Source organism: Ctenocephalides felis, unplaced genomic scaffold (genome assembly GCF_003426905.1).
Source record: "Ctenocephalides felis isolate EL2017-DRISC unplaced genomic scaffold, ASM342690v1 CF-g0.4_SCAFFOLD_03573, whole genome shotgun sequence".
In the NCBI taxonomy this organism is placed as follows: Eukaryota; Metazoa; Arthropoda; class Insecta; order Siphonaptera; family Pulicidae; genus Ctenocephalides; species Ctenocephalides felis.
Genome location: NW_020539727.1, coordinates 4,795,001 through 4,815,845, shown reverse-complemented (window position 1 = coordinate 4,815,845; position 20,845 = coordinate 4,795,001). Strand labels below are relative to the sequence as shown.

The window sequence follows — 20,845 nt, the reverse complement described above, 5'->3', positions numbered from 1 at the left end:
ATGTCAGAAAAAACAATTATGTCTATGAATAACCAAGCAATTAAAATCGAACCGCCTGCATATTCAGAAGAAAACATTAAACGCGAAATTGAGGATGAAATGGATGATTTTGATGATATTGTTAAATCTGAATCGTGTTCTGAGGATGATGAAACATGTTTAGAAAGGTTCACGAATTCCGAAGTGACTGTAGAACAAGAAGTCGAACAAGAGTCAATCGAGACATTGCCCTTTGAATGTGGCATTTGTTTTCGATCATTTGCAGAATCACATCATTTAAAAGAGCATATGGTCGATCACATGTCTAGTAATAAAACAGAAAGCCCTTTCAAATGCGAAATCTGTCATAAGACTTTCAACAAATTGGTTTATTTAAAAAAACACATGCTCATTCACAGTGGTAAGCGCTCCTTTGAATGCGGTATATGCGATAAGACATTTACAGAACTAGGTAGTATGAAACGTCACATGCTCATTCACAATGGAGTACGCCTCCATAAATGCAGTATATGCAGTATGACATTCACACAATTAAGTTGTCTCAAACGTCACCTGCTCATTCACAATGGAGTACGCCCTCATAAATGCAGTATATGCAGTATGACATTCACACAAGTAGGTAGTCTCAAACGTCACCTGCGCATTCACAATGGAGTACGCCCCCATAAATGCAATGCTTGCAATAAGACATTCACACAATCAAGTCATCTGAAAGGCCACATGCTCATTCACAATGGAGTACGCCCCCATGAATGCGGTATATGTAATAAGTCATTCACACAATTAAATAATCTGAAAAATCACATGCTCATTCACAGTGGTAAGCGCCCCCATGAATGCAGTGTATGCGATAAGAAATTCACACAAAAAAGTAATCTGAAAAGTCACATGCTCATTCACAATGGAGTGAGTACGCCGCCATGAATGAGTATATGCAATAAGACATTCATACAATTAGTTAGTCTGAAACATCACATGCTGTGTCATCACAGAGAAAATCCTTATGTTTGCGAAATATGCAATAAGGGTTTTAGTCAATCCAGCAATTTAAAGAGACACATGGCACTTCATGATCGGAAGTGTGAAGAAAATTAATGAATTTTAAACATATTTGTTAAACTAAATTTAAATATTTGTAAACATGTCATAAAATATTCTTGCATGTAATGTAATGTATATGTATATGTAAATAGTATAAAATAAATAGTACGCATCACATGATATGCATTTATTGATAATCAAGGCAATTATAAATTATCATATTTCAATTTTTATGATTTGAATTTTGAAAGATATTCATACAATCAATTAGTCTGAAACATCAGATGCTGTATCATCACAGATAAAAACCTTACGTATGTGAAATATGCAATAAGGGCTTTAGTGAATCCAGCAATTTAAAGAGACACATGGCACTTCATGATCGGAAGTGTGAAGAAAATTAATGAATTTTAAACATATTTGTTAAACTAAATTTAATTATTTGTAATCATGTCATAAAATATTCTTGCATGTAATATAATTATATGTATGTGTAAATAGTATAAAATAAATAGTACGCATCACATGATATGCATTTATCGATAATCAAGACAATTATAAATTATCATATTTATTTCAATTTTTATGATTTGAATTTTAATAATGCAGATTAGCAACCACTGGATCTGGCTTTGATACCCGCCCTAATGATAATAAATAAATGAGAATATAATAATAAAAATAATAATATTAATAATAAAAACAATAATGAATAGTAAATACTTTTTTATATTTATTATGATGCTTATTAGGGAATGCAATACCGATGGAAAATTTCAATACCGGTATTTCGGTAATTTTTCATTTTAACACCGGAATACCGGTAAATTACCGGTATTTTTATTATCTTAAACAAACGTAAACAAAATTGAAAGTTACTAGTACAAATATAAAAAAATGTATATACTACTACAACTATATTCAACTAAACAATAAAATAAAACAATAAGTTTATTTTTTTAAATAATAACAAAATTATATCCAATTTAATTAATTCATTATCACTATCGAGTATATTGTGTACTTTTCACCAAAAACAAACTTATGAGTAAGAAAGACCAAAAACTCATAAAACATCATATTGCATTATTATAATAAACTGTATTGTCTGTGTCCGATGTGTTAAACTAGCATAATCTCCAATATTATTAAAAAAATAATTTTTCTATACTAATTTAAGATCGGATACTTTGTCGAGATAAATAATAATTTATTATAATTGTTGAGTATTGTTATTTAAAACAATGTGATGCTTCTATAGTATTTTCAAACTTCGAAACGTTTTCGAAAAATAATATTTTATAATTGTAATAAGAAGCAAAAATATTTAGTAATTATCATAATTAAATGTATAAAGTTAGAAAAAAATAAAGATTACGCGAGAGTATTCTGCATGATATAAAATATTTTGGCGCAAATATCACTTAAAAAACCGTTACATTTTTACATAAGATGAAACAAACATCATTATCTATCAGTCCAATTCTATTTATTGTAACACGATATGAAGCCTTTAGTAAAGCAATAAATATTCAATTTAATGACGAGTTGAGATAATATTTGACATTTGTTTATCCTATAGAATCACTTGAAGATATAGCTGTTTATGCGATTATGGAATTTAACGATAAATTTGTTCCGAGAAATTTAAACTTTAGTGTATTATGTATCAAATAGCGCTTATTTAAAAATACCGAAAATACCGGTATTTTTGGGTTGAATACCGGTAAAAATACCGCCGAAAAATCGGGCGGTTTACCGGTAATTCGGTATACCGGTAAACCGGTATTGCATTCCCTAATGCTTATTATAAGTAGAACAGTATTTTGAAAATCTTCTAACGTTAACATTTTTCTTAATATGTAATGATAGGGTGATTTGTATTAAAAGTGGGTTTAAAATTTATCATATGTTCAAAAAAAACATAGTTTTGACGCAAAAAAATTCTACTGAAAATTGAGCAGATTCAATGAAAAAATTTGTTTCAGCTGATAGAGTAGATAAAAAGGTTTTCCACAAGTTAACAAAAATCTTTATCGAAATTTTCTGATAATTGTTAAGAAAAAAGCCGATGATTGATCATTAATAGATAAACAAAAAAAATATTACACCTTTAACTATAAAATAGTTAACTACTATAAAATAGTATTTTTGGTTAGAAGGTAAAAATTTAATAAAAAATTAAACTAGTGGTGCATGGCATCGTGCCTTAAGGCAAATTGCTGGAACTTCCCGTCCCGTAACGAAATGTTCGAGGAATATTGAATGTTTTCAAATAGATTATTATAAGTACTGCAACATTGTCTGAACAATGAAAACTGAATTGCAAAGTTAAAAATTTAATTTTTTCCCCAAATGCAATTGTTTCGTCAATAAAAGCAGAATTTTTTTTGAAACATTCAAATTTTTTGCCATTTTTTGCACATTTATCTTATTATCTCCGAAACGGCTGAAACTGCCATTTTCAAAAACTAATCAGCAAATCTCCCTATCAATAGGAATAGATTGCTTTTTGAAGTTGAGCAAATCGGTTGAGTGGTAATTCCAAAAACATCGCCAAAAATTGTATCCACACATACACACACATCACGCACATCTATTTTTGTTAAGTATGCCAAAATGTTCAGAAACCTCTGAAACGTGAAGGCATGCAAAAATTTTCAATTTCGATTTTTGTACGATTACAATAACTTACCCTACGGGAAGTAAAGAAAATTGGTCCCAAAATTAAAAATAATATCCACACATATACACACATCACGCACATCTATTTTTGTTAAGTATGCCAAAATGTTCAGAAACCTCTAAAGCGTGAAGGCATGCAAAATTTTTCAATTTCGATTTTTGGACGATTACAATAACTTACCCTGCGGGAAGTAAAGAAAATTGGTCTCAAAATTAAAAATAATATTTTTAGGAATGGATAACCCTTTAAAAAAATAATTATTTTTCAAAAAAAATAAAAATAAAAAACGAAAATGTTTTGAAACTCAATGCAAAACTAAAATCAGGGAGAAAATTTATTTTTTGACTATTAACGATTCATCTATATTCATCTATATTCTATACTGTCCCACCATGTATCAGATTCTTGTTCTGAAGTTTATATATTTCTTGGATGATATTGAAAAACCTTTATTATAAATTTCATATCCGAATCTCGTTTTGGCGCCCCCTAAGGCGTGCGCCCGCATTTTTTGCATGTATTGTATTCAAGGTAGGACCGGCCCTGTATACATATATATATATATATATATATATATATATATATGTATATATATATATATATATATATATGTATATATATATATATATATATATATATATATATTCTTAGTTCTTAGATACTGCCTGTCGATCAGGAATCAACCGAGTTATTTTAGCATCATTCAATCTCATTCCTTTCAAAAGAGATTGCAAGTTTCTGCGAAATCCAAACAAACATATTAAACTGAACTTGTGTTTCAAGTAAACACGTGTTTTGTTTGTACAACATTGTTTATCGCAGTATGTACCATAAATCCATCAGAATAGTTTTATTTTCATACACCTTATATATTACTTGGTAATCCTTATTTTATAAAAATTGTAAAATAATACTACTTTGTACTAATACTATACTATACACACACAGTGCTGGATTTACAGTAAGGGCAATCGGGGCTACTGCCCAGGGCGGCAAATTTTGGGGGGCGGCAAAATTTGGATAGTGAGAAAAAAATTCTATACAATATAATCAACTATTTTTTAACAACATTTTTTATTTCAAGAAATATAATTAACAAAACATAATACGATTGCAATGCAAAATTTGGGTTAAATTAACCGATAACTAAAATTTATTATTTTGCCTTGCCTCCCTCTTCGAACGTATATTATCAAATTGGTTAATAAGTTATCAAATTTGGCAATTTGGCTAATATAAAGATACATAAACAAGCTGAAAATTTAACAAAAATATGTTTTTCAGTTTTCGGGCTCTCTTAAAATGACGATTTTGTGCACTTCCAAGCTTACAGCGTCGAAAAAAATGTAAACTAGTGGCTCATGGATTTGTGCCTTAAGACAAATTACTGAAACATCCCGTACTGAAAATTACATTTTATAAAGAGCTTTATAAATGTTTGAAAAATGAAAAAAAAGACTTTTAAAGCACATTTTTTGTATTTTGAAATTTTTCGAAAATTGATAGCTGTATTGTGTAGCTGTTTCAGAGAAGAAATATCAAAACTCAATTACCATTTTTCGTAATTGCCTGTGCCAAAAGCTAATCAGCACGTCTCCCCATCAATACAAATCTAATATTTTTTAATTATTCAAGTCGATTTCGAGAACACAGATCAACCGATTTAAATGATTCAATTCCTATTGATAAGGAGACGTGCTGATTAGTTATTGGCCAAGGCAGGTCCAACTATTTTGAAGATACGGGCCAAAATGCCAAAAATGATAATTCAGTTTTTGAGAAAAAAAGCGTCCAATATTATTAAAAAAAATTACAAAATAAATAACTGCTTAAATTTGTGGGGGGGGGGTGCAGGTTTAGCGGTTTCGATGATGCAATAAAAAAATTTGACAAAGAAGCATTTGGCGGACAAAAGTGATCATAAGACATATGCACATTAAATTATCAGATATTTTAAAGATATTATAATAATAAGTATACATTTTGTTTACATATATATGCGTTCTGTAACATTGTTTATCCGTTAGACTGCAACGCGGCGCTTACGCGCTTCTATATTTTGTTCCTACGCAGCTGAAGCAGCGCGTTTGCTTTAAAAAAAAGTTCGAAAGTTCGTAAAATTTCAGGGATGGGGCGGCATTTTTGCCAGTGCCCCGGGGTGCCAAATTTCTAAATCCGGCCTTTCATTTTAAAACAACAAATAGGAAATAGTCCAGTCATCAGAATTCGAGATACCCCGCTGTAAGTCTGTAAATACTGTAAATTGACGCCCTAAAAGTTGTCTCAAAACCTACATATGGGAGGATGTACGTACCGTATGTAGGTCGCTTAGGCGAGCTCAAGATGACACGTAATTACATTAATAGAAATGTACTCGTGCATTACTCCTATCAAATACTCCTATTTTATCTTGTCCTCAATAAATGAAGAAACAGAATTCTGCATTTCTGATTTAATTCAATTTCATTTCATTTGCAAAATCTTATTTCGATATTTCACTAATAGGATTGCACCTGCGATTAATAAGGAAACGCAAAAATGATACTAAAAGCAATCAGTTCGAAGCAATATAATGATGATGAGAGATCAAATACCGTTCTACTAGTCAAAGGAAAATAATTACGGAGGCCTAGGAACGGAGCTGGTGAAAAATTTGCAATTTTATTTTAAGAAACTAGAAGAAAATGTCATTTTGCCTTAAAGCAAAATGCAACTAGTGGCATTCGTGCCTTAAGGCAAATTGCAGGAACTTCCCGTACCAAAAATTATCTTTTTTTTTGAAAAATTAACATTTTTGAAAAAAAATTACTCTGAAAAAAACTAGATTTTTGAGAGACTATAAATTTTTTACAATTTTTTTACTTTTTTTACTAGATTTCTGAAACCGCTAGACCTTCATGAAAATTTGATCAGATCTTTATTCTCTTAATACAAGTAAAATGTTTTTTGAATTATTCAAATCGGACGCTCCGTTCTCCTAAAAACTGAGTTACCGTTTTTGGCACTTTTTGCTTCATATCATCGGAACGGCTAGACCTGCCTTCGCCAAAAACTAAGCAGCACGTCTCCTCATCAATACGAATCGAATACTTTTTGAATTATTCAAATTGCTTCATCCGTGTGCCCGAAATCGTCGACGAAAATTTGTATCCGAACGCACACACACAGGCGCGCACACACACACATACATCCATTTCTTCTAAGGTATGCCAAAATATTCAGAAACCTCTGAAACGTAAAGATATATAAAAATTTTCGTTTTCGATTTTTTTGCGATTACTATAACTTGTCCTACGGGAAGTTAAAAAAAATCCGGTAAGTGTAAATAGTAGACTTAACCAATGGATTAAGATTTAGCGACTTGAAAAAGAACTTTTAACACTGCCCATTATTCCATACTTGGTTACTTAATATTTATAAATTAATCACTTTTTGTGGATTTATGTTTGTCTCGTAAAACTTAGAGCCCCTATCGAGTTTTATCAAATGGTTTTTAAATTTTTGCAATTGACGCAACCTTGCTAAGTGCTACCTCAGAATTTCGAGCTCAGGTAGAAAACCTGAAACGGAGTTCCTAATTTATTTTTGCTTGAAAATATAGACATAAAGTACGTTTCCAGTCAAAAATAATGTCACTAATATCACCATTAGCGTTGTGATAATTTTCATCTTTATTGTATCTAATACTTTATCTCATAAGGAAAGAAATTGTCTTCATATCATCACACAACAGCTGACTAGACATTGTTGAATAATATTGAAATAGTTATAATAAATTCGTCCCGCCTGACATGACGATGCAGGCAGACAGTCCCAATGGTGACTGCAATCCAATTCCAATTTTATTACAGAATCGTATCTGTTTATATGGAAATTGTTATAAAATCATTTCAAATTCTACTACATTGCAGTATCCGTTCATTGCTTGGTGTAAGTAATTAAACTTTTATGACTATTAGCTCGCCGGTTAATATATGCTTTCAGAGCAGAGATAGAACGCAAAATCTACCTAAGCGCTGATGCAATTATTAAATTCGATTCTACGGATCCGGAAAGTAGTTTGATTGGACATAAATTCTATTATGAGATGGAACAGGGATTGCTAACAAGGAGATGGATTTTTATAAAATTACAATAATATGTTTATATAACATAACTTGTATATTCGTGGGCTAGCACCAACTAGTATCAGGTTCGCTGGTTTGATTCCCGCTACCGCCAAAGCCTGACATCATGCAACTTTGATGTCAAATTTCTACTTGAGGTTATAGATCTTAAATATAGTCTCAAGTAAAAATCCTCTCTTGTGGGTATAGTTGCATATATATAATAACTAGTGAAGCGCATGGCATCGTGCCTTAAGGCAAATTGCTGGAACTTCCCGTACGGTAATTAAAAATTCCAGAAATGAAAATAATCAATAATTGTTTAGAATAATTTCAAATAGAATATTTATTACAGAAACATACTGTAAACTTAAAAGTGGTTTTAAAATTGGGCGACGAGCGTATTCTACAAACAACTTATGTGTATGTTTATAAGAAATTTGTTCATTTTTTTTTATTTGATTTTTTTGATAATTTAGAAATTTTTCAAAAATTTTTGTTTTCTTTTAGAAGTTTGCTATTTTTTAGAATTTGAAAAAAAAACGTTTTGATAATTTAGAAATTTTTGAAAATCTCGAAATGTTCTCCAATTTTTGTAAGAAATCGATTTTTTTTTGAATTTTGATATTTTTTGAAATATTTCAAATTTTTTTTTTTGAAAATTGTCAAAATTATGAAATTTTTTGTAAAAGCATTATTTGCACACGATCTACTCAAGTAAAAGGTTTTTTGGATTAATCTAATCGGAAGATCCGTTCTCTCAAGAAATGCATAACCTTTTTACACCCTTTGCGCCTCCGAAACCGAATGATTTTTCTATCATACAAATCGAAAATGTTCAGGACACTTGTTTGAACCATATAAGTGAATTTTAAAATTAACAATCTTACAATTAGTACGGAACTCAAAAAAAATTACACAAAATGTGTACACATTATTAAAATCTCTATAAAATATCTGATGATTTGATGTACATATGTCCAATGAACATTTTTGACCGCCAAGTGGCATTTTTAACTTATTTTTATTAAGAGTCCATAATTGCTGCACCTGGCTTTCCAAAAATTTAATCAGTTCTTCATCTCGTCAATACAAGTAAAATGCTTTTTGAATTATTAAAATCGGACACTCCGTTCTCTTAAAAACCGAGTTACCGTTTTTGGCACTTTTTGCCCCGTATCTACAGAACGGTTAGACCTGCCTTCACCAAAAACTATTCACCTCCTTACCAATGCAAATTGAATGTTTTTTTAATTATTCGAATCGGTTCAAAATATTCAGAAACCTTAGAAACATAAGAATCAATAAAAATTTTCATTTCTGTGTTTGTGGTGGGACTAGAAAGTAATGGTCAACTACTTCCTTTGTTGGCCATTAATTATCAATCTTACTGTAAATAAATAGAGAGATTACGCCAAACTATTGTGAGAAAACGGACTTAATTGAAGATATTGTTTTCCATCATGGCAAATCCCGACCACACACTTATTTGAGGACCTGCCAAAAATGCGAAAGCTTAGTTGCGAAATTTTTTTGCATCCACAGTATACTCCAAACATAGCACCCTTTGACTAACATCTATAACAATCTCTGCAAAACTATCTTAACAGAATGAAACTGATTTCAAAAAGAGATTGCAAAAAACACTTGATTCAGTTTTTCAACCAGAAACCACAGAAGTTCTTCACCGATGGCATCATGGCACTATTCAAAAATAGAAAAACATTGTCGATATTAATGAAGCATATTTAGTTTGAATACATTTATTTTCACCCTATAAAAAAATATGTTGAGTTTCACTAAATAAACGCTAAAATATACGCACACTAAATAAATAATAGGGTAGGAAACAAATCCGAACAGAAACCAACCGACTTGCTTTTCCGAACCGTGAACCGGAATCCGGAACATTTTTTTCTGGCGGACTAGAACTCCAACCAAACCGAAACAAATACGAGAACCTTCTGAGAAATTTTTGGCGTTCTGGTAAAATAATAATAGCACAACACCACTGCGTGATTCTTGACCTTATTATATTCTAAATATTATTAGCGTTAACCAATGAAATAATCTCTATAGTGAAAATAAGCCAAACGGGTATCCAATCCCTGTCCAAAGTCAAATCTAACATCTCCATTAGTTCAGAATTCGCGCATTGCTCGAAGATGTTGGGATGCGTTATCACATAACTTGGAATTAGATGCGAGCTTATTCGGCCACTTTATTACGTCGTTACACGAAAGCTCTCAAATGTATATTGCATTATGCTCATTGACTTTGATTTATGTTCTGTTTCAATAAGAAGCTTCCACCGCTCCCAAGCATAACGATAAATCTACAAAGTTAGATAAATGAAATACATATAGTATGCGACATTTCATCTTCTATTTAATTCAATTTGTGGTATTGATTTTATGTTGGACTTGAAATGCAAAAAGTCTGTAGAAATTAATAAGAAAATTGCATGGCAAGAACTTGCAACCACAAAATTGCGACTTCAAATCCTGTCTCACATAATCTGCTACTCTTTATTTTTATACCTTAGCTAAGGTAAAGGTTCAGTTGGTCTTTTTTACCCCACACAGGTGTAGGCTTGTATAAAGGTATTATAAAAAAACGGTTAAATCTTACTTAAAAGTTTTAAGTTAAAACTAGCGGTGTATGGTATCGTGGCTTAAGCAAATTGCTGGAGTTTCCCGTTCCATAATGAAATATTCTATTAAATGTTTACACATATATTATTATAACTGCTGTAACTCGTATACTTAAACTAGTTGAAAGTGGCATTTAGCCTTAAGGCAAATTGCATTAACTTCCCGAAATGTTTAATAATTGACTTAATCAACCGAATTTGAGATTTAGATATTTAGATAAAATTTTCAACTATTTATTTGAAAAATAAAGTTATCACTGTTAATTGAATCTAAACATAGCTATTTCCAATCGATATCTCTTAGAAATATTTATAATATCTGTAATTATATTTTATAGTGCACAGACATTTGTGCTTGTATGCCCTAAAATTAGCAGCTTATTATTTTTAATATTTATGAATTGATAATGTTTGACTCATCACATCACAGAAGCAACTGTTGACACAAATTTTGACTATAAATGTTTTTTTAAACTTTGGTGAATTTTCAACATTAAACTATTTGTCATAGGGCCGTAACATTTTAGCATGTTTTATAAGACCATGATATCTATTGCCAAAAAAGGTTCATAAAAATTGACAAAAAAAAGTTAATTTCAAGAAAACGGCCTGGTAGATATTTATCTAAAACTAATCAGTATGATTCTCAACCAATATCTTTCGAACTTTTTGAAAATTTTGATTTTTTAAAATCGATTCAGAATTAAGAACTAAAACGTGGACGAAAAGTTTTTCACTTTTCTGGTATTTACAAAGGCTCAACCGATCGTCGCACAAAACTGAGTAAAGATAATCCACATCTAACTACATCGATTGGCTTTTAAATTTTTGAAATCGGTTCAGGCGTTTTGAGCAAACGTCAATGAAAGTTCTAATTTTGACAAACGCCAAAAAAATTATACTAATTTTTAACTCTGACGAATTTAAAATTTAACGACTTGTCGTAGGGCCGTTATATTTTATATGATCTAAAAGACCATGATAACTATCAAAAAAAAAAAAAAATAAAAATTGTCGAATTTTTTTTTACAATTTATTATAAGAAAACGTCTCGGCCGATCTTTACCAAAAACTAATCAGCACGATTGCCAACCAATATCTTTCGAATTGTTTTTGAATTTTCAAAATAGATTCAGAATTGCAGGCTAAAACGTGGACGATATTTTTTTTACTTTTCTGCCATTTACAAAGAAACGGCTCAGTCGATCGTCGCGCGAAACTGATAAACAATAGTCATCATCGAGATGTATCGAATGGCTTTTAAATTATTGAAATCAGTGCAGCCTTTTTTGAGAAAACGTCAATTTACGGTAAAAAAATCTGTTTACGCCCACGCACACACACACACATACTTTTTCCAATATAGGTCTCGTTCGATTCAGAATGGCTTGAAACGTCGAGAAAACATAAAATGAGCAAATCGGAGTTTTTTATAATAACATAAACTTCTCCTTCAGGAAGTTAAAAATATATTAAGGTCTCGTAAAAAAACTTTTTTATGGATTAAAAATATATAAATATATTAAATTTTATTATAAATAAAATACACTTTTGTTATGGATTTTCAAACATTGCCATTTTTCCTACAATTTTGAATAATAATTACTAATACATTTTGAAGCAAGAGCAGATCTCGCTACTGCTTGATATTACGCGTTCCGAAGTGAGTATCAAACCTGAAACATTTTATTTGCAAATTCAAAGCTCTTATTACTAAGCCAGGACAAGCCTATTCTAAAGTATGATGTGGTACACAGAATGATCAGAAGGTCATGGAATGTAAATCTCTTTCATGAATATGTTTCATACTACTATAGGATGATGGAATTTTCTTTACATTACAATCTTAATATTTACATTCATAGTATTGAATCACAAAAATAAACACCAGCCTTATGTATACAATAACATGCCAACAGGTCTTTCTCGACATAAAACACATACCGGCAAATGGTCTTCGAAATTCCCGTGATCCATTATGTTGTCAAAATATTGAGTTTTACTGATGAGGCTGTCCTTTTGATACTTCTAACACATTTATAAATATTCATAATAATTGTAAAACGTCTAACACAGGGTACATTTATTCACAAATTTATTGGACGAATTTAGTATGGACACTTAATTGTGATTTATTTTTCTGTCCATGTAAAAAACAACTTCATTAATGTCTATTTTTTTATTTATAATAATAAATTATTAAAATAAAATGATAAATATATTAAAATCGTGTAATAAAATATATAATTAATATATTTGGAGCAAATTAGCTCCAATTTAGATTATGTTTCATGATTTTATATACAAAAACAAAAAAGTGTACAAAAAATATAGATATCGAATAATATCATCGTTAAATCAAAAAGTATTGAATTTTAATTAAATACACTTAATTATAAAACTAAAATAACTGGAAATACTAATACAAGCATTTCAAATCACAGTCGTGAATTAAGAGAAAGAAAATTTATGAAAAAGCTCTCCAATATTGCTAATAGATATTTATTTTAAGAAGGAAAATTATATTATTATTCATTACGAATAGCTGGAAGCATATTTGATTTTTGGTGATTACTATGGAATAATAAAAATGATAAAACAAAGAATCTAACTCACAAATAGTCCGCAATAAAAATGCTAATTGCAATAATTCATAAACCATATTTTTTTAATAATCAAAAGTCTGAAATAATAAAAAATCCACTAATATTTATATTAGTTAAATATTTGTTTAGATAGAAAAAATTATAAAAAAAACGTTTGAAAGAGATGTAGATTAATTATTATTATACTGAGACAATAAAGTTTAAGATGTTATTTAATTACTAATACATTGTACTAATTAAAACAATTAATAATTAAATTCGATAAAAATTACTCATTAAAAATTAATAATTATTATGCTGGAACAAGTAAACAAGTCATATTATTCATTAACGATTAATTATTCTAAATGCACAAACATCCAAATTTTCAATTTAACACGGCGAATTTCAAAAAATTAAAATAACAAAAATCAAGCAATATTTATATTTGAATATTTCTTTAAATAGAGAAAATATATAAATAAAATTGATTGAACAAGTGCCCTTGATCATAGAGATGTAGATTAATGATTATTATTCTAAGACAACTAAGTTTAAGATGATATTTAATTACCAATACATTGTATTAATTTAAAAAAATCTGTGTAAAAATACTTATTCATTATTAATGATTATTATGCTCAAACAAGTAAACTTGTAATGTACTTTATTACCAATCAATTATTCTAATTATACAAGTATCAAAATTTTCATTATAACACGACGAATTACAAAAAAATAAATCATAAAAATCAAGCAATATTCATATTTAATAATTTCTTTGAATTGATAAAAATTATTTAAAAAATTAAATTAAATAGTGGCGGTGATCAAAATTATAATGTACGATAATTATTATTATGTTCAGACAACTATGTTTAAGATGATATTTAATTACAAAGGCATTTGTAAAAATTAAATAACTTTTAATAATTAAATTAGATAAAAATAATTATTATAAGAAGAAGAAGAAGTGAACCAGACTGTAATTTATTACCTTTTAAATATTCTAATTTTTAATATAATACGAGAAAATTCAAAAAATTAATATAATTAAAATCTAACAATATTCATGTTTAAAAATTTTTAAAAAATAAATGAAATAAAAAATACGATAATTATTATTATGCATAGACAAATAAGTTTAAGACAATATTTAATTACCAATGAACAGTGTTATTTATTATATATATTTTACTAGTTTTATAATTGAATGAATTTTAATAATTATTTTAGATAATAAAAATAATTATTAATTATTAATGGTTATTTTGCTCAAGTAAACAAGTATCTTTTTTATTTAGATTTTTAATATTCTAATTTTTAGTATGAATTGAAAAAAAATGAAATATAAAACTTACATTTAATTATTTCATTAAACAGAAAAAAATAGTATACGATAATTATTATTATGCTCAAATAAATCAGTTTAGTAAGATATTTAAATACCTACGTATAGTACTAATAAAATAAATTTAAATAATTGATTTTGATAATAAAAATAATTAATAATTATTAATGATTATTTTGCTTAAGTAAACAAGACAGTAGTTTATTATCAATTATTCTAATTGCACAAATATTCTTATTTTTAGCATAATACGATGAATTTCAAAAATTAGAAATAATCTGAATAACAATCTGAATTTCCAAAAATCAAAATAATAAAAATTCAGCAATATTCGTATATGAACAGAAAAAAATATAAAAAAAATTTGAATATAAAATGATAATTGTGATAGATAATTATTATTATGTACACACAAGTAGGTTGCACAAATTAAATAAGTTTTAATAATTAAATTAGCTAATAATAATCATCATTAATTATTAATGATTGTTATGCTTGAACAAGTTACCAAGAAATCTAGGTTATTAACTTTTTTTAATTACACGAATAATTTAATTTTTAAAATTACACGATGAGTTTAAAAAAAATAAAATAATAGAAATTAAGCAAATTTATTTATACCTTTAAACGAAAAAAAATTTATATAAAAAACTTTTGAATAAAAGTGTGGTACGATAATAAATATTATAATAAATTAGTTGTAAAAAATATTTAATTACCAATTAATTGTAGACATTTAAATAATGATTTTATAGTTAATGATTATTAGGCTCAAACAAATACATAAGTACTATATTACCAACTAATTTTTCTAATTACACAAATATTCTATTTTTAATATAACACGACGGATTTACATATATAAACTAAAATGCAACAGTTTATCTATCAAAGACGCCGCACAAAAAAACATAAACCATCTATAAAATCCTAACACTACTATTAACTTCCATTTATTTTTCAAATCACAAATAATTTCTATTTCTATTCAACGTAAATAAATTCGCGATTCTATTATATTTTCTCTAATAAAACGAAAAACCGGTAGGCTACGCCCGTAGCACGTAGCTCGACTGAGTGCGTAGCGGCTCGAAGCACCGCGTATAACACTGAAATTGTAAGGCTCTGGGCGACGACGCTTTGCCCAAGCCCGGTGGAGGAAGACAGAAGAGCGTTCGAGCGTGCGCACCGCATCTACGCGCCGTGAACATTTCTAATTGCGAAATCATATGGGTCGCGAACAGGTGAGACACAGACCCGACACGGAGAAGGGATAATTCGAAAATTGTTGAGTAGGGTTGATGATTTATACGAGCATCTAGTGGTATTTTATTATTATTGGTAATAGGTGTTCTGCCCACGGGTTATCGATAAATTTAAGGAATTTTTAGAGATTAGTACATGCTGAAGTGAAACTTCTTTAGGCGCGTGTAAGATTTTAGTATAGTGGCTAGGATACCTGGCTTTCACCCAGGAGGCTCGGGTTCGATTCCCGGTGTGGGAATAACTTCGTATATTTAACATTTTATGCAATTGGTATTAAACATTTAATTAAAAGTTACTCGCAGCAAAAAAATATATATAGCGTATTCATATATCCCATATGGTCTAGTGGCTAGGATACCTGGCTTTCACCCAGGAGGCTCGGGTTCGATTCCCGGTATGGGAATGTGTTCGTGTATTTAATGTTTTATGCAATTGGTATTAAACATTTAATTAAAAGTTACTCGCAGCAAAAAAAAAGATATAAAGCATTGATATATCCCATATGGTCTAGTGGCTAGGATACCTGGCTCTCACCCAGGAGGCTGGTGTTCGATTCCCGGTATGGGAATATCTTCGTATGTTTAACATTTTATGCAATTGGTATTAAACATTTAATTAAAAGTTACTCGCAGCAAAAAAAGATATAACGTATTTATGTATCCCATGTGGTCTAGTGGCTAGGATACCTGGCTCTCACCCAGGAGGCTCGGATTCGATTCCCGGTATGGGAATAACTTCGTATATTTAACATTTTATGCAATTGGTATGAAACATTTAATTAAAAGTTCCTCGCAGCAAAAAAAGATATATAGCTGGCTAGGATACCTTGTTTTCACCCAGGAGGCTCGGGTTCGATTCCCGGTGTGGGAATAACTTCGTATATTTAACATTTTATGCAATTGGTATTAAACATTTAATTAAAAGTTACTCGCAGCAAAAAAAAGATATAAAGTATTGATATATCCCATATGGTCTAGTGGCTAGGATACCTGGCTCTCACCCAGGAGGCTGGTGTTCGATTCCCGGTAATTGGTATTAAACATTTAATTAAAATTTCTTCGCAGCAAAAAAATATATATAGCGTTTTCATATATCCCATATGGTCTAGTGGCTAGGATACCTGGCTTTCACCCAGGAGGCTCGGGTTCGATACCCGGTATGGGAATAACTTCGTATATTTAACATTTTATGCAATTGGTATTAAACATTTAATTAAAAGTTCCTAGCAGCAAAAAAAAGATATGAAGCATTGATATATCCCATATGGTCTAGTGGCTAGGATACCTGGCTCTCACCCAGGAGGCTCGGGTTCGATTCCCGGTATAGGAATAACTTCGTATATTTAACATCTTATGCAATTGGTATTAAACATTTAATTAAAAGTTCCTCGCAGCAAAAAAGATATATATATATATAGTGCATTGATATATCCCATAAGGTCTAGTGGCTAGGATACCTGGCTCTCACCCAGGAGGCTCGGGTTCGATTCCCGGTATGGGAATAACTTCGTATATTTAACATTTTATGCAATTGGCATTAAACATTTAATTAAAAGTTCCTCGCAGCAAAAAAAGATATAGCGTGTTCACATATCCCATATGGTCTAGTGGCTAGGATACCTGGGTTTCACCCAGGAGCCTCGGGTTCGAGTCCCGGTATGGAAATAACTTTATATATTTTGCAATTGGTATTAACGTTATTAAAAGTTCCTCGCAGCAAAAAAAGGATATATATAGCGTGTTCATATATTCCATATGGTCTAGTGGCTAGGATACCTGGCTTTCACCCTGGAGGCTCGGGTTCTATTCCCGGTATGTGAATAACTTCGTAAATTTAACATTTTATGCAATTGGTATTAAACATTTAATTAAAAGTGCCTCGCAGCAAAAATAGATATATATATAGTATAGCGTTTTCGTATATCCCATATGGTCTAGTGGCTAGGATACCTGGCTTTCACCCAGGAGGCTCGGGTTCGATTCCCGGTATGGGAATAACTTCGTATATTTAACATTTCATGCAATTGGTATTAAACATTTAATTCAAAGTTCCTCGCAGCAAAAAAAGATATATATAGCGTGTTCATATATCCCATATGGTCTAGTGGCTAGGATACCTGGCTTTCACCCAGGAGGCTCGGGTTCGATTCCCGGTATGGGAATAACTTCGTATATTTAACATTTTATGCAATTGGTATTAAGCATTTAATTCAAAGTTCTTCGCAGCAAAAAAGATATATATAGCGTTTTCATATATCCATATGGTCTAGTGGCTAGGATACCTGGCTTTCACCCAGGAGACTCGGGTTCGATTCCCAGTGTGGGAATAACTTCGTATATTTAACATTTTATGCAATTGGTATTAAGCATTTTAATTCAAAGTTCTTCGCAGCAAAAAAAGATATATATAGCGTGTTCATATATCCCATATGGTCTAGTGGCTAGGATACCTGGCTTTCACCCAGGAGGCTCAGGTTCGATTCCCGGTATAGGAATAACTTCGTATATTTAACATTTTATGCAATTGGTATTAAACAATTAATCAAAGTTCCTCGTAGCAAAAAAAGATATAGCGTATTCATATATCCCATATGGTCTAGTGGCTAGGATACCTGGCTTTCACCCAGGAGGCTCGGGTTCGATTCCCGGTATGGGAATATCTTTATATATTTTGCAATTGGTATTAACGTTATTAAAAGTTCCTCGCAGCAAAAAAAGATATATATAGCGTGTTCATATATCCCATATGGTCTAGTGGCTAGGATACCTGGCTTCACCTAGGAGGCTCGGGTTCGGTTCCCGGTATGGGAATAACTTCGTATATTTAACATCTTATGCAATTGGTATTGAACATTTAATTAAAAGTTCCTCGCAGCAAAAAAAGATATATATAGCTCATTCGTATATCCCGTATGGTCTAGTGGCTAGGATACCTGGCTCTCACCCAGGAGGCTCGGATTCGATTCCCGGTATGGGAATAACTTCGTATATTTAACATTTTATGCAATTGGTATTAAACATTTAATTAAAAGTTCCTCGCAGCAAAAAAAGATATAGCGTGTTCATATATCCCATATGGTCTAGTGGCTAGATACCTGGCTTTCACCCAGGAGGCTCGGGTTCGATTCCCGGTATGGGAATAACTTTATATATTTTGCAATTGGTATTAACGTTATTAAAAGTTCCTCGCAGCAAAAAAAGATATATATATATAGTGCATTGATATATCCCATATGGTCTAGTGGCTAGGATACCTGGCTCTCACCCAGGAGGCTCGGGTTCGATTCCCGGTATAGGAATAACTTCGTATATTTAACATCTTATGCAATTGGTATTAAACATTTAATTAAAAGTTCCTCGCAGCAAAAGATATATATATATATAGTGCATTGATATATCCCATATGGTCTAGTGGCTAGGATACCTGGCTCTCACCCAGGAGGCTCGGGTTCGATTCCGGTATGGGAATAACTTCGTATATTTAACATTTATATCAATTGGTATTAAACATTTAATTAAAAGTTCCTCGCAGCAAAAAAAATATAGCGTGTTCATATATCCCATATGGTCTAGTGGCTAGGATACCTGGCTTTCACCCAGGAGCCTCGGGTTCGATTCCCGGTATGGGAATAACTTTATATATTTTGCAATTGGTATTAACGTTATTAAAAGTTCCTCGCAGCAAAAAAAGATATATATAGCGTGTTCATATATCCCATATGGTCTAGTGGCTAGGATACCTGGCTTTCACCCAGGAGGCTCGGGTTCGATTCCCGGTATGGGAATAACTTCGTATATTTAACATTTTATGCAATTGGTATTAAACATTTAATTAAAAGTTCCTCGCAGCAAAAAAAGATATATATATAAGCGTTTTCATATATCCCATATGGTCTAGTGGCTAGGATACCTGGCTTTCACACCCAGGAGGCTCGGGTTCGATTCCGGTATGGGAATAACTTCGTATATTTAACATTTTATGCAATTGGTATTAAACATTTAATTCAAAGTTCCTCGCAGCAAAAAAAGATATATATAGCGTGTTCATATATCCCATATGGTCTAGTGGCTAGGATACCTGGCTTTCACCCAGGAGGCTCGGTTCGATTCCGGTATGGGAATAACTTCGTATATTTAACATTTTATGCAATTGGTATTAAACATTTAATTCAAAGTTCCTCGCAGCAAAAAAAGATATATATAGCGTGTTCATATATCCCATATGGTCTAGTGGCTAGGATACCTGGCTTTCACCCAGGAGGCTCGGGTTCGATTCCCGGTATGGGAATAACTTCGTATATTTAACATTTTATGCAATTGGTATTAAGCATTTAATTCAAAGTTCTTCGCAGCAAAAAAAGATATATATAGCGTGTTCATATATCCCATATGGTCTAGTGGCTAGGATACCTGGCTTTCACCCAGGAGGCTCAGGTTCGATTCCCGGTATGGGAATAACTTCGTATATTTAACATTTTATGCAATTGGTATTAAACAATTAATCAAAAGTTCCTCGTAGCAAAAAAAGATATAGCGTATTCATATATCCCATATGGTCTAGTGGCTAGGATACCTGGCTTTCACCCAGGAGGCTCGGGTTCGATTCCCGGTATGGGAATATCTTTATATATTTTGCAATTGGTATTAACGTTATTAAAAGTTCCTCGCAGCAAAAAAAGATATATATAGCGTGTTCATATATCCCATATGGTCTAGTGGCTAGGATACCTGGCTTCACCTAGGAGGCTCGGGTTCGGTTCCCGGTATGGGAATAACTTCGTATATTTAACATTTTATGCAATTGGTATTAAACATTTAATTAAAAGTTCCTCGCAGCAAAAAAGATATATATAGCTCATTCATATATCCCATATGGTCTAGTGGCTAGGATACCTGGCTCTCACCCAGGAGGCTCGGGTTCGATTCCCGGTATGGGAATAACTTCGTATATTTAACATTTTATGCAATTGGTATTAAACATTTAATTAAAGTTCCTCGCAGCAAAAAAGATATAGCGTGTTCATATATCCCATATGGTCTAGTGGCTAGGATACCTGGCTTTCACCCAGGAGGCTCGGGTTCGATTCCCGGTATGGGAATAACTTTATATATTTTGCAATTGGTATTAACGTTATTAAAAGTTCCTCGCAGCAAAAAA

General features: G+C 31.1%; 1 protein-coding gene and 16 non-coding genes across 17 annotated transcripts in view; all 17 read left to right on the top strand.

Moving 5' to 3' along the window:
• The window catches only part of LOC113389331, a 50,154-nt gene continuing 29,309 nt past the window's right edge, over positions 1-20,845 (top strand). The window contains exon 1 of the mRNA XM_026626374.1: positions 1-757. Within this exon, the coding sequence (XP_026482159.1) occupies positions 1-757 (757 nt within the window). The remainder of the gene's footprint in view (positions 758-20,845) is intronic.
• On the top strand, positions 16,020-16,091 carry Trnae-uuc. The gene has a single exon. It is a non-coding gene; the product is annotated as a tRNA-Glu (tRNA).
• On the top strand, positions 16,185-16,256 carry Trnae-cuc. The gene has a single exon. It is a non-coding gene; the product is annotated as a tRNA-Glu (tRNA).
• Positions 16,348-16,419, top strand: Trnae-cuc. Its single transcript has one exon. It is a non-coding gene; the product is annotated as a tRNA-Glu (tRNA).
• On the top strand, positions 16,946-17,017 carry Trnae-cuc. Its single transcript has one exon. It is a non-coding gene; the product is annotated as a tRNA-Glu (tRNA).
• Trnae-cuc lies at positions 17,118-17,189 on the top strand. Its single transcript has one exon. It is a non-coding gene; the product is annotated as a tRNA-Glu (tRNA).
• On the top strand, positions 17,611-17,682 carry Trnae-uuc. The gene has a single exon. It is a non-coding gene; the product is annotated as a tRNA-Glu (tRNA).
• Trnae-uuc lies at positions 17,778-17,849 on the top strand. Its single transcript has one exon. It is a non-coding gene; the product is annotated as a tRNA-Glu (tRNA).
• Trnae-uuc lies at positions 18,273-18,344 on the top strand. The gene has a single exon. It is a non-coding gene; the product is annotated as a tRNA-Glu (tRNA).
• Trnae-cuc lies at positions 18,594-18,665 on the top strand. The gene has a single exon. It is a non-coding gene; the product is annotated as a tRNA-Glu (tRNA).
• Positions 18,915-18,986, top strand: Trnae-cuc. Its single transcript has one exon. It is a non-coding gene; the product is annotated as a tRNA-Glu (tRNA).
• Positions 19,085-19,155, top strand: Trnae-cuc. The gene has a single exon. It is a non-coding gene; the product is annotated as a tRNA-Glu (tRNA).
• On the top strand, positions 19,401-19,472 carry Trnae-uuc. Its single transcript has one exon. It is a non-coding gene; the product is annotated as a tRNA-Glu (tRNA).
• On the top strand, positions 19,904-19,975 carry Trnae-uuc. Its single transcript has one exon. It is a non-coding gene; the product is annotated as a tRNA-Glu (tRNA).
• Trnae-uuc lies at positions 20,234-20,305 on the top strand. The gene has a single exon. It is a non-coding gene; the product is annotated as a tRNA-Glu (tRNA).
• Positions 20,554-20,625, top strand: Trnae-cuc. Its single transcript has one exon. It is a non-coding gene; the product is annotated as a tRNA-Glu (tRNA).
• Trnae-uuc lies at positions 20,715-20,786 on the top strand. The gene has a single exon. It is a non-coding gene; the product is annotated as a tRNA-Glu (tRNA).